Source organism: Pygocentrus nattereri, chromosome 24 (assembly GCF_015220715.1).
Source record: "Pygocentrus nattereri isolate fPygNat1 chromosome 24, fPygNat1.pri, whole genome shotgun sequence".
Taxonomy (NCBI): domain Eukaryota; kingdom Metazoa; phylum Chordata; class Actinopteri; order Characiformes; family Serrasalmidae; genus Pygocentrus; species Pygocentrus nattereri.
In genome coordinates, this window is record NC_051234.1 from 21968189 (window position 1) to 21980511 (window position 12323).

General features: G+C 41.3%; 1 protein-coding gene across 2 annotated transcripts in view; it reads left to right on the forward strand.

Moving 5' to 3' along the window:
• The window catches only part of c24h8orf34 (chromosome 24 C8orf34 homolog), a 186246-nt gene that overhangs the window by 37580 nt on the left and 136343 nt on the right, over window positions 1-12323 (forward strand). For both annotated transcript variants that reach the window (XM_017716201.2, XM_037533851.1), the window contains exons 4-6: window positions 3298-3426; window positions 5439-5467; window positions 7367-7533. In XM_017716201.2, the coding sequence (XP_017571690.1) occupies window positions 3298-3426; window positions 5439-5467; window positions 7367-7533 (325 nt within the window). The remainder of the gene's footprint in view (window positions 1-3297; window positions 3427-5438; window positions 5468-7366; window positions 7534-12323) is intronic.

Consider the following 12323-nt stretch of genomic DNA (forward strand, 5'->3'; position numbering starts at 1 on the left):
TTCATTATTAATCAGTATGACTGTTCTACCATGCAGGCTTTAACGCCACATAGTTTGAACATTGAAGTAAATGATGCAGGATTTCCATTTGATGGCTTGTAAGCCTGGTGTTGAGACGTTCAGCTGAGATACAGCCCTCAATATCCTTTTTTGTCTGAAAGCCAAAGCCATGTAAGTGGGGAAGGCAATGAGAAATGCAGGCTGCGATGTTCCTGACAGCTTAGCCCTGCCTGCTGTCGTTGCTGAGTGGATATGTGACGTTTAGAGCGATTGGAATGGCTGACTGGATGTTTTAAGGGCATTGTTAGTGAAAGACCTGGGCAGAGAGGCCGGCAAAGTTCTGAACTGTGTCAAAACATGAACCTGAACCAGATTGTCTGCAAATTAAAGCATTAGCATGTGCTTGACATCCTTTTCTACATATTCTGAATTATTCAAAACCTGACTGCATGTGTATTTTCACTCCAAGTGTTCCACTCAGAGATATTGCTTGTGACAGATGTCCCACGTTAAGGTTTCTATTCCCCTTGGACATGCATGTGGGCCAAAAGTAAAGGCAGAAAAGGTAAAGCAGGCACTTTACCAGCAGAGTGCATGAGTGATGGCCATTAAGACTGGACCGCTGCCACTGCTTAATTACGCTGAATCACAGGGTCCCCGAGCCAAATCGCATCAAACTCCGAAATAAGAGAGATGCAACGACTTCCCTTGAAGCTGTGTGCTCAGCGAGGCAGGAAGAAAATGCCTAGTGATGAGTAAGAAAGTGTCTTTGAAATTTTAAAGCAAGATTTCATTCATGTGGGTCAAATCAGGACAGCAGATGTTGAGGTTTTAGATTTTAGTTGTGGTTCTGCAAAATGAAAATGCATTCATAAAACAGGAGAGTAGGCCACAAGCTAAAGCAGGACAAAATATAACAGATATTTTATGTAGTTAAACAGGTTGGAGTAATGGAACATGCTTCATTTCGGTCATTTCCTATTCCCATAGCAATGTCATCTGTGAATTATCACAGCGGCTGGGCAGACAATTCTCCAGACTCACCCTGAAGGCTGCTCTTGCACTGTAAAAGTAAATTTAGCTGTCAGTATAAATCACAGAATTCCCATCTAGATTACTGGCTGTAATAGAGCACCATTTTGAAGCAAATAACTCACAGTAGCCACATTTACATGCAGCCTGATATTTCTATAATAATCTGACTAAGATGTCAATAAGAATAGAATAAGTCCTTGTGTACACCTCAATCAGACTGATTGAGGCCAATTGCTATACAATTTCTATCCGTTGGTGGCCAATTCTGTAAATAATCCATTAAATAGGAGAATAATAGCTGTGTAAACACCTGTGTCTGATTACATTCCCAGTCTGAAAGAAAAACACAGCTGGAGCTGAAACTGGTCTGCAGAGAAGACAAAGTTTATGCTCCGAGCTTTAAAGACGGCAGTGGGACGGGCGTCCATCTTGCGTCTCAGAACACGACGTCTTCCTCTCACCCTTCTTTAATAAGTATAAGTACATTTTCCTGAATCTGACATTAGTTTAAGGTAATTAAAAACACAAGCACTGCTTACTGCTGCTCATCTCACTCTGACCAGACGTGATGCTCGTCATGTTACTGTCTACACTAAGTGGCGTGTAATTTGGATCGGATTACGTGGAGTGTGCATGTAAATGGAGATTTTCCATCAGATTGTTGAGTAAGCATAAACACCTCCATCATAATCTATAATCAGAATATATCAGTCAGATTGGCAAAGAAACTACAAGGCTAAAGTACAGCCTCCACACAGCAGGGGTAGTTTTAACATACAAAATAAAAGTTCCTTGTCAGGTCCAGTTATTTTTATGAAAATGCCAACAGAAGACAAGAACAGTCGTCAACAGAAGACAAGAAATCATACTGTTGTTTTCCCCACTATTAAGATACACAGCTTTTGCACAAGTAGTGGTGCTTTATTTCCCAGTTGTTGTTGGCCACAGCTACACCATACAGAAGTAGTTTTCTTTTCTCGAACAGCTCATTTGCTGCCCAGCTCACATCTCCCTCTCCCTCCACACAACCCAGGGCATTTCCTAGCCTTGCCCTCTGCAAGAGTCCTTTGCAAATTAAATCTATTGAATATATGCTGAAGAACACCAACCTGAAATAAACATGTTAAAACATTTAAATATGCTACAATACTCTACAAATAAGAATATGAATCAACCACAAACCTGTTCATGGTAGCTGCAGCAAAATGCTTTATATGCTTCATATTTATGTAGGAGATGGACTCCACTCCATGCGATTGGCTGTTCGACATAAACAACATGCATTAATGTTGTGCATTAATTCTAGCTTCAGTATCAAAACCTGGGTCAGTAACACTGATTTAAAGCTATTCTCAGACTGCAGGTAAAAGTGGCCCAAATCCAATTTACTGCCTAAATCTGATTTCCTTGTTTGCTCGTTTACATTATCTTTTTAATGTGGCCTGTATCGGACATCAGTCCTCTACATTTCCTTATGATGAAAAGACTCCTTTAAAGTGACATTAAACTTTAATATGTGCAATTTGATACTTTAAATTAGGTGGACATACAGAAGACGCTAGACAAAGACCACGCAGGATAGAGCTTACAGAAAAGAGTAAAAAGCTGATCAAACAGAAAGGAAGCTAAGGAATATTTCCTTTACTGGTTGTGAAGAAGAATGCAAGCAAAGGGGTATGAACTTGGTGATATACGCTCACTGTGAGCTCCTTATTAGGTACCTTGTATCTACATTTATTGTCCATTGTATCAGCACCACTTACCATATAGGAGCTCTTTGAATTTCTACAATTACAGAATGTATCATCATTAATGATGATGACCCCTACAAGACCACCACAGAGTTTTTTTAGGTGGTGGATCATTCTCAGCACTGCAGTGATGATCCATGGTATGAGTGGACCACTTTTACCTGCAGTGTGAACGTAGCCTTAGATCTTTAGGAAGGTTTTTCTTCATCCCTGGTTCAACCTGGGCACTTCTTATGTCCCTCCTTTTTTCCCAGGCTGACTGGCTAGCATTGCTCTGCATGAAAAAGCAAAGCAAAACTAGGTCATCCTTCCCACCTAGTGGACTGCAAGCCACAGATGGCTACAGCAGTGCTAAGATTTACCCTTGGGTCCTGGTGATAAAGCCTAGGTCTGCAGAGTCAGTTCAACTACTCAGGAGACGTCAAGCCTTCCTTAAAAAGACACTTGGACCATATAATTAGCTTTGTTGGTGGATGTGTTTAAAGTAACTGTTTATCTGATTTCTCTACAGTGCCACGTTCAATAGAGCACCCCTCTTGGGATTGGAGGAGCAAACCGGAGAGCCGGGACTTTGACGAGCTCAACCACATTCTGCAGGAGAGCAAGAAGCTGGGCAAAGCCCTGGAGAACCTGTCCCGAAGTTAGTGGCCCCAAACAGAATCTTTTTCATACAGTGTTCAGAGATGGAGTTGAAGTTTTCAGCTTTTTAGTTTATGAGAACTTAATATTTTAGCACAAACGCCCATCAATTTTTCAAAATTTCTGCATAATTCAGTCATTGAGATGTATAGCATCGTCATTCAGAGTGGTTTGATGTGAAATGGTTCCTTGAAGAGATACTTACAGATTTCTCTATAGTGGTGCTGATAAGAATCAGGAGTCATTGTCCCCCACACAAATACAGCCATTTTATTTTCTATCCAAAACAGCCAGTGAGCCAACAGGTGTCTTCTGAGTTTTTATATGAAATGTTGATAATGAAAAAAATATATAGTAAAATGATAAAGTTGTACAATGCCCTGCATGTTCTTTTCCACCTGGAACAGATTTTTAAAAGATATTTTAATCCAAATATTTATTTCAAAACTATTATAAAACAACGTCTGAGAGATGATGCTGTAACATTTGGCCCTGCCTTGCTTCAATCAGTTTACCTAAAACCATCCACAGCACATTCTCCACCAATCTAAAGAACCCTTTAATCGGACAAAGGGCTCTTTGAGCATTCATGGTTCTATATAGAACCATTTTCTTTAATGAAGAAGCCTTGAAGTCCCCATGTCTTTGTTTTTTTTCTTTGTTTGCCATCGTCTCTTCTAGGATGGCGTGTTTGCCCCCTTCCTCTTGTGTGCACTCTTGTATTTAGTGGTTGCCTTGTCATTTTTGTCTTTCTTTGTTAACTCAGGTTTAGATACTGAGGCTCTGATTAATCCTTGTGTAGGAGCATAAGAAAGCGTGATGTTTATTATGTTTCAGTCAGTCGATTGAAATGTAAGTAGCTGTGTGGGTTTTCTTTCAAAGAAAGACAAAGAAATCTACTTAAATATGTAAAAAGTAAAGAAAGCCTTAATAACTGTAAAAAAAGCATAGGCTAGTGCTTATATATATATGTATGTATGTATATATATATATAGGCTAGTGCATTATATTCTTTAAATATGGAGTATGAGTTGCTTCCTCTGATAAAAAGCAATTACAAATTTCACAAAAAAATTCTAATAACCGGAGGGCTCCACCTTCATCATCCCTGACTGGACAGAAGCTCACCCTCATTGGTCCAAGAAATGTATGTGGTCCAAAATCCTGAAGTTGCCTTGGTTACATGTGCTTGCCTTTTTGGTTACATGTGTAAAACGGCGCATTCCACATCAAACCACTCTGAATGACTTTGTTTGCATATTATTGATTTAATTATAAAGAAATTTAGCAAATTGGAGGTGCTTTATGTACAGGACCAATCTAAGGTTTGAACAAACAACCTACTCATAAAAGACTCCCTTATTTTCCTCATACAGCATAATAACATGATATTAAAGACACAAATATATATGGAATCTAATGTGTCTTTTTGCCTTGTAGTACCACTACTGTGCAGCTTATGAAGTTTTAAAGAAATTCTGCGTAGGCTGAGCACTAGTTGATGCTGAAAACTACTTATTTGACAGCTTGAAATTTGAAAAATAGTACATATTTGGATTCATAATTTTTGTTTTAGAAATCCATTCATGAAGGGGCATCAACTTCACTATTAACATTTGTTTCAAAAACAAAATCCTTGTATTTAAAGTAGCACTATGTAAGATATTTTTGTCAACGTTAAAGTAAGTAGCATTACACACTAAAATATTATTTTGCATGCGCTGCTGCGACTTACCCTGTAAAGCCTGAAAGAATCATTGAAAAGTCAAAGGCATCAGGTTGAATTTGGTGGGACTTTTTCAGACTACATCATACGTCACTGTGTATTAACGTCACACACACAGGCTCAAAAAGAAGGTCAGGCTTTATATTTAGGTCTCAAAAGCAAAATCAACATCATACTGATGAATATATGATTACATCCTCAGAAGGATGTTTTGACTGAGTTCTCTTTGAATACTCCTTCAACATGTTCACATGAATGCCACTGAATAACATGCTTCTCCTTTGCAGGTATTGCCTTATCTGACGAGCTTGAACAGGTAATTCTTTCCTCTAATACATTTCCAAGCAACATTTAATCAGAAAGCAGATATTCATTGGAAAAAAGCATGCATAATCCCTCATCCTTCTTCTTTATTCTCCAAGAGTGTCCAAGGCATCATAAGTGATCAAGGGCCTGTTTCTGAAATGAATTGTTAGGAGAGAGGAGTGCTCAAAGTCATAGTCGTATTACCATCTTTAGACAAGCATTGTGTTATTTTGGCTTTGGGGAACCATGCGCCGAATCTTTATGAGCGCAGCGTGTCTGCTGTAGTGCGGATCAGGGTTTTAAATCAGCCTGTGTGTGTCCCTGAATGCAGCGGAGACTTCTGTAAGATAGCTCCCAGCCAACTGGGCTGGGTGCCCAGTCTGCGGTGAATATGAAAGAATTTAGCTTTTGAAGCAAATGGATTGTCATTCAGTTCATTTTGGCGGCTGGTAAACAAGGAACCCTGTTCCCTGTTCCATGTTTATCTCTAGAAATATGTGTAGTTATGCAGACGTGACCAAAGGCATGATGATGAATCCTCCTCTGGTGGCATGTTCTTTTGAGGGAATATCAAAGTTTGTTTAAAGACTAGTGGCATAAATGTGAAGTGAAATGTGGAGTGAAATGTGCCGATATGGTGTTTTGTATTTTGAAGGTATCTGAATAAGTGGCAGTATTTTTGTAGTAGCATGTAAACCACCTCAGAACATTGTTCAAAACTATTCATGGGTCAATAGCAAGTGTTTAAGTTTGTAAAAATGCAATATAAGACTAGAATAAATGCTAATAACTTTGTATGCATATGCTCAGTTCCACTAGCAGCATACCTAATTTAATGTGGTCGAGGACTAAGTAGCCCAAATAGGTATAGGATGCGAATTACAAACACTGGACTTGTATTATGGACAGGTTTGAAAGTTTTTACGCCTATTCACTGCCACAAAATCACTATTTCTTGTATTATTGTTATTTTATTGTGAGATGTTAACTACGCAAGCAGTTGTTCAAAGAAATGAAAAGAATAGCCTGGTGAAAAATCTAATGATTTTCCACTTTCCCAGCTTGCAGTCGACACATTTGGTGTCCAAATTTTGCTTTCTTGTTTGTTTTCACCTGTGTTTACCACCTGTGTCTTGGTTGCCCATTGTATTTGAAACCCTGAGTTTTCCCTAGTCCCTTGCTGGTCTTTGTTTGGTATGGTAGTGTTTGGTATTGTTTGAGGTGTTAGTATTGTTTGAAGTGTTTGGTCTTTGTCTTGGATTGTTTGTTTATTCTGTGTTGTTTATGATGTCTACCCCAGTCTCTCCATGTTGGCTACCTGACCCTGGACCGTCTTGACCCTGAGTATGGATTTGCCCATAATAACTCTCGCTTGTCTTCACACATGCATCCGCCTCCTTATCGCTCCACAGTGTTACACGTGTTTGTTAGCAATGTTAGTGTCATAGCTTCAGTGCTAAGCTAAAGAAGCATAAAACGTGTCTGATCAACTGCATCTGGGCTCTTTTCTCTGAACTGCTCGCTTAAGGTTAGGGTTAGACATTTGGGGTTAGACAACTACCACACTAACAAAGTGGTTTTCAGTAATCAGCCTTATGTAATTTTATATACATTAAATATGTTTATAGCTACAGGGCGTCTTCTCGAAAACTGTTCATTTTGCTTACACAATGTAATGTAACATCAAGCTATATATGTTAACTACCCATGTTGAGTCTTTGCCTTTCTGGGACTTGGTCCATAGGGCTGCAGTTAGATATCACTCACATAAAGGCTTTCTATCCAGATAAAGCACTTTAAACATAACTTTTGTTCTGTACTCTGCATCTCCTGTCATTTATGATGATTTCCCTCTGACTCTTGTCTATTATTTTTATTCTTCTGTGATCTGTGGCTGGCGCTCTCCCAGGATCCGCGGGTCTATAACTCTGTGCTGAGGCCTCGTGTGGTCGGGGAGTGGGTTGGGCGTGATGAGGATGACTCGGACCCCCTTGCTGCAGAGATGCTGCAGCCTCCTGTCCCTCGGGCCAAGACTGAGTGCTGCTGGGGCAGTGGAGAGAACAGCCCTGCTGGGAGGTGAGCTTGGAACGGCATTTGCAAAATATCTCATTATTTTATATAAAAATATAATATAAATTCCTGTTTGTACTATTAGAGCTTTAAATAAGCTGTTGATTATCTGTATGCTGTAAATTTATAATAACAGTTTGGCAAAAAATGACAACAGAGTTTTCCCTGTTACCGCAAACGTAATCAATCATCCAAAACATGTTTGACGTCTGAAGTTTGCTTCTTTAGGGCTACAGAGGTATAAAAGCAAATACCTCACCAATTAGAAATGTGCGCATAGTGTTTCTAAATGATCACACACTCAAATCATGTAGAGTTGTGGGCAGTCATGGGCTGGAGGTTAGGGAACCAGCCTCGTGACTGGAAGGTTGCTGGTTTGATCCCCAGAGCCGACAGAACATGACTGAGGTGTCCTTGAGCAAGGCACCTAACCCCCAACTGCTCCCTGGGCACTGTGGATTGGGCTGCCCACCACTCTGGGCAAGTGTGCTCACTGCCCCCTAGTGTGTGTGCGCTCACTAGAGTGTATGTGGTGTTTCACTTCACGGATGGCTTAAATGCAGAGGTGAAATTTCTCTGTTGTGGGACTAATAAGGGTCTCTAAATCTGTTGTTAACTAACTAATTAAACAGACTTTCTTGCAATATTTTAGATTTTAAAATAGTATCAATTTGTTATTTAATTGTTATGATTTCGAATGTGTTCTAAGCACATTATTAGCCTATCATGACATCAAAACCCATTGCCTTCTTAATCCATATGATAATGCTGCTTCTTTCTGGTGAGACCAAGGCTACTGTCAATGATATTCTTTCAATGTTATTGTTAGGAGTGGACACCCATCCTAACTTTTTAATTCAGGTGTTTCAGCCCCGTGCATTACTAACAAGTGTATAAAATCAAGCTCTTAAGACAACACTGGCAGTAGAATGGGTCTTACTGAACAAGTCATGACATTTAAAGTGGCACTATCATACAGCGCCCACCACAATTGTTGGCACCCCTCTATTTCTCTTATCCACTCTTCAACATGGGAAAGACAAGAGAACACACCATTCAAGTAAGGCAGATGTGTGTGGACCTTCATAAGTCAGGCAATGGCCACTCGCCTACACCTGCCCATATCTACAGTCAGAGGAATCAAGAAGTTTAAAACAACTGGAACAGTGGACGCAAGTTTATCTTGCCACCATGGACAGTGAGGAGGATGGTAAGAGAAGTAAAAAGTTCTCCAAAGGTCACTGTTAAAGAATTGCATCAAAGAGTAGCATCTTGGAGTCACAAACTCTCCATAACAACCATCAGGCACTATCTACATGCCAACAAGCTTTTTGGGAGGCATGCATGGAAAAAGCCTTTTCTCACTTATAAGCATAAACGTAAACGTCCGGACGTAAGCGGTACTGGGACTTCAACTGGGGCCGTGTGATTGGGCAGATGAGACCAAGATAGAGCTTTTTGGCAACAAACACTTTAAGTGGGTTTGGCGTAAAACAGAAGATGAGTATGCGAAAAAGCACCTCATTCCCACTGTGAAGTATGTGGGAGGATCGGTGTTGCTGTGGGCCTGTTTCTCTCCCAAAGGCCACGGGAACTTTGTTAGGGTGCATGGCATCATGAGCTCTTTGAAATACCAGGACATTTTAAATCAAAATCTGGTGGCCTCTGCCTGAAAGCTGAAGATAGGTTGTCATTGGGTCTTTCAGCAAGATAATGACCCTAAACATGTGGCCAAATCTACACAAAAATGGTTCGCCAGACACAGAATCATGCTACTCCCATGGCCATATGAGTCCCCAGACCTCAACTCATTTGAAAACCTGTTGGGTGAGCTGAAGAGGAGAGTGCATAGGAGAGGACCCAGGACTCTGGATGATTTAGAGATCAAATGCAAAGAGGAATGGTCGAAGAGTCCCTCTCTCTGTATTCTCCCATCTTGTGAAATGTTATAGGAGAAGATTAAGTGCTGTCTTGCTGGCAAAAGGGGGTTGTACAAAGTATTAACATCAGGGGTGTGAATAATTATGGCACAGATGATTTCATGTAAAAGAATTGTTTCTTAATGTGGGATTTTTTCCCACTGAATAAATGCACCTGAATTAAAGGTTGGATTTTTCTTTTTTGCATTGTTGTCCTATATTATTTAAAAACAAAAATTATTATAAGCCTAAGAACACATCTTAACGAGGGTGCCAATACATTTACATTTACATTTATGGCATTTAGCAGACGCTCTTATCCAGAGCGACTTACAAAAGTGCTTGTCATTACTTCAGAATATCTCATGTTAATAAAGGTCGACATAATTTTAAAGAGCTTTGCTCTAAATTGCTACCTGAAGTTGCATGCATTGAGACCTAACACAAATACAACAAGTAGAAAAATACCTACAACTCAACACAGAGTCTACACAACACTAAACCTGCTGAAAAAAGTTTGTAATAAAATACAGTGAACAATAAAAGAGGTGAAGATCTTTAATAGACAGTGTTAGTGATTAGATAAGTGTAGTGTAAAGAGATGGGTCTTCAGACGTCGTTTAAAGACAGCAAGTGATTCTGCTGTTCGGACACTTAGGGGAAGTTCATTCCACCACCATGGTGCCAGGACAGAGAACAGTCTGGAGGCATGTTTTCCTTGTGATCTGCAAGATGGTGGGTCAAGTCGAGCCGTACTTGAAGCACGAAGGTCTCTGGGTACGGATCTAGCTTTCACCATTGATCTCAAGTAGGAAGGAGCTGGACCATTTTTGGCTTTGTAGGCCAACATCAGGGTTTTATATCTGATGCGAGCTGCTACAGGAAGCCAGTGAAGGGAACGCAGCAGTGGAGTGACATGGCTGAATTTAGGAAGGTTGAAGACAAGTCGAGCTGCAGCATTCTGGATCAGTTGCAGGGGCCTGGTGGTACGCATTGGAAGACCAGCCAGAAGGGAGTTACAGTAATCTAGTCTAGAAATGACTAAAGACTGAACGAGTACCTGTGTGGCCTCTCTAGAGAGAAAAGGTTGAATTCTCCGGATGTTGTAAAGGAGAAATCTGCATGACCGAGTCAGGTTAGCAACATGAGCCGTGAAAGAGAGCTGGTCATCTACAACTACCCCAAGACTACGAGCTTCTGTAGATGGAGTAATCAGGGTGTTCTCAAAGGGAATTGAGAGATCACACCGAATACCAGAAGATCCCGGGATGTAAAGCATCTCCGTCTTGCTTGGGTTCAGCTTGAGGTGGTGGGTTGTCATCCACGATGCAACGTCTGCCAGACATGCTGCGATCCGAGTCGAGACCTGTGTGTCATTAGGAAGAAAAGAAAGGATGAGTTGTGTGTCATCAGCATAGCAGTGATATGAAAAGCCATGAGAAGAAATAACATGTCCGAGTGAGCGGGTATAGAGAGAAAATAGGAGAGGACCCAGAACTGAACCTTGAGGAACACCAGTGGAGAGGTTGCATGGAGTGGATGTTGAGCCCCTCCATGTTACCTGGTAGGAGCGCCCCTCTAGGTAGGACTCAAACCACTTCCATGCTGTTCCTGAAATGCCAAGGCCAGAAAGGATAGACAGAAGAATCTTGTGATTGACAGTGTCAAAGGCTGCAGAGAGGTCGAGAAGAATCAGAACTGATGACAGTCCAGCTGACCTTGCTGCATGGAGTTTCTCTGAAACTGCGATGAGTGCAGTTTCAGTAGAGTGGGCTGGTTTGAACCCGGATTGGTTGGGGTCCTGTAGCTGGTTTTCAGAGAGAAAGACAGATAGTTGGTTGTAAACAGCACGTTCGAGAATTTTAGAAAGGAAGGAAAGGAGAGATACCGGTCTGTAATTGTTGATGTCGGTGCCATCGAGACTCGGCTTCTTTAGGATGGGGACCACCCTAACTGCCTTGAAAGAAGATGGAACCATTCCAGATGGCACGGACCTGTTGGTGATGGAGGAAATGAAGGGAAGAAGTTCATGAGAGATAGACTGGAGCAGTGTAGATGGGATGGGATCCAGAGGACGGGTGGTAGGGTTACAAGATGTTAGTAGTTTATGTACTTCCTCATTTGAAAGAGAAGAAAAGCAGGTAAGAGTTTTAGGAGAGAGTGAGTGGTGGCATACAGTGGTTGGAGTCAGAGAAAAGGAGTCACAGATCTTATTCACCTTTTCTTTAAAGAAAGAAGCAAAGTCATTAGCAGTAAGAGAGATGGGAGAAGGAGGAGGGGGAGGGTTAAGGAGGGAAGAAAATATGCTAAAAAGTTTACGTGGATCTGCTGCAGATGCCTCAAGCTTCTCTCTGTAGAAAGAAGACTTAGCAGCAGTCACCTCTTTAGAAAACTTGGACAGAAGAGTTTGATAGGAAAGAAGGTCAGCAGTGAGTCTTGACTTCTTCCATCGTTTCTCAGCCAGTCTGAGAGCCCGTCGGTTGCTACGTAGAGCCTCAGTCAGCCAGGGAGCAGGTGGAGATGATCTTAACGGTCTGGAAGAGACAGGACATAGATGATCAAAAGAAGATGATATGGAAGACAGAGGTGTATCTGTGGCCGATTCCACTGAGAGGGAAGAGAAGGAGTCAGGGGATGGCAGAGTTGAGGTGATACAAGAGGCGAGGTTTGAGGGAGAGATGGAATGCAGGTTGCGACGTGTTGTGGTGGTGTGTGATGAAGTAGGGAAAGTTGGAAGAGAAGGGAGAGAGAGGGAGAATGAGAGAAAGTAGTGATCCGAACAGGTTAGTGGAGTTACCACAAGGTCCTTTGCAGACGTGGGTCTGGTGAAGACCAAGTCAAGGACATTGCCAGCTCTATGTGTGGGAGGTGACTGGT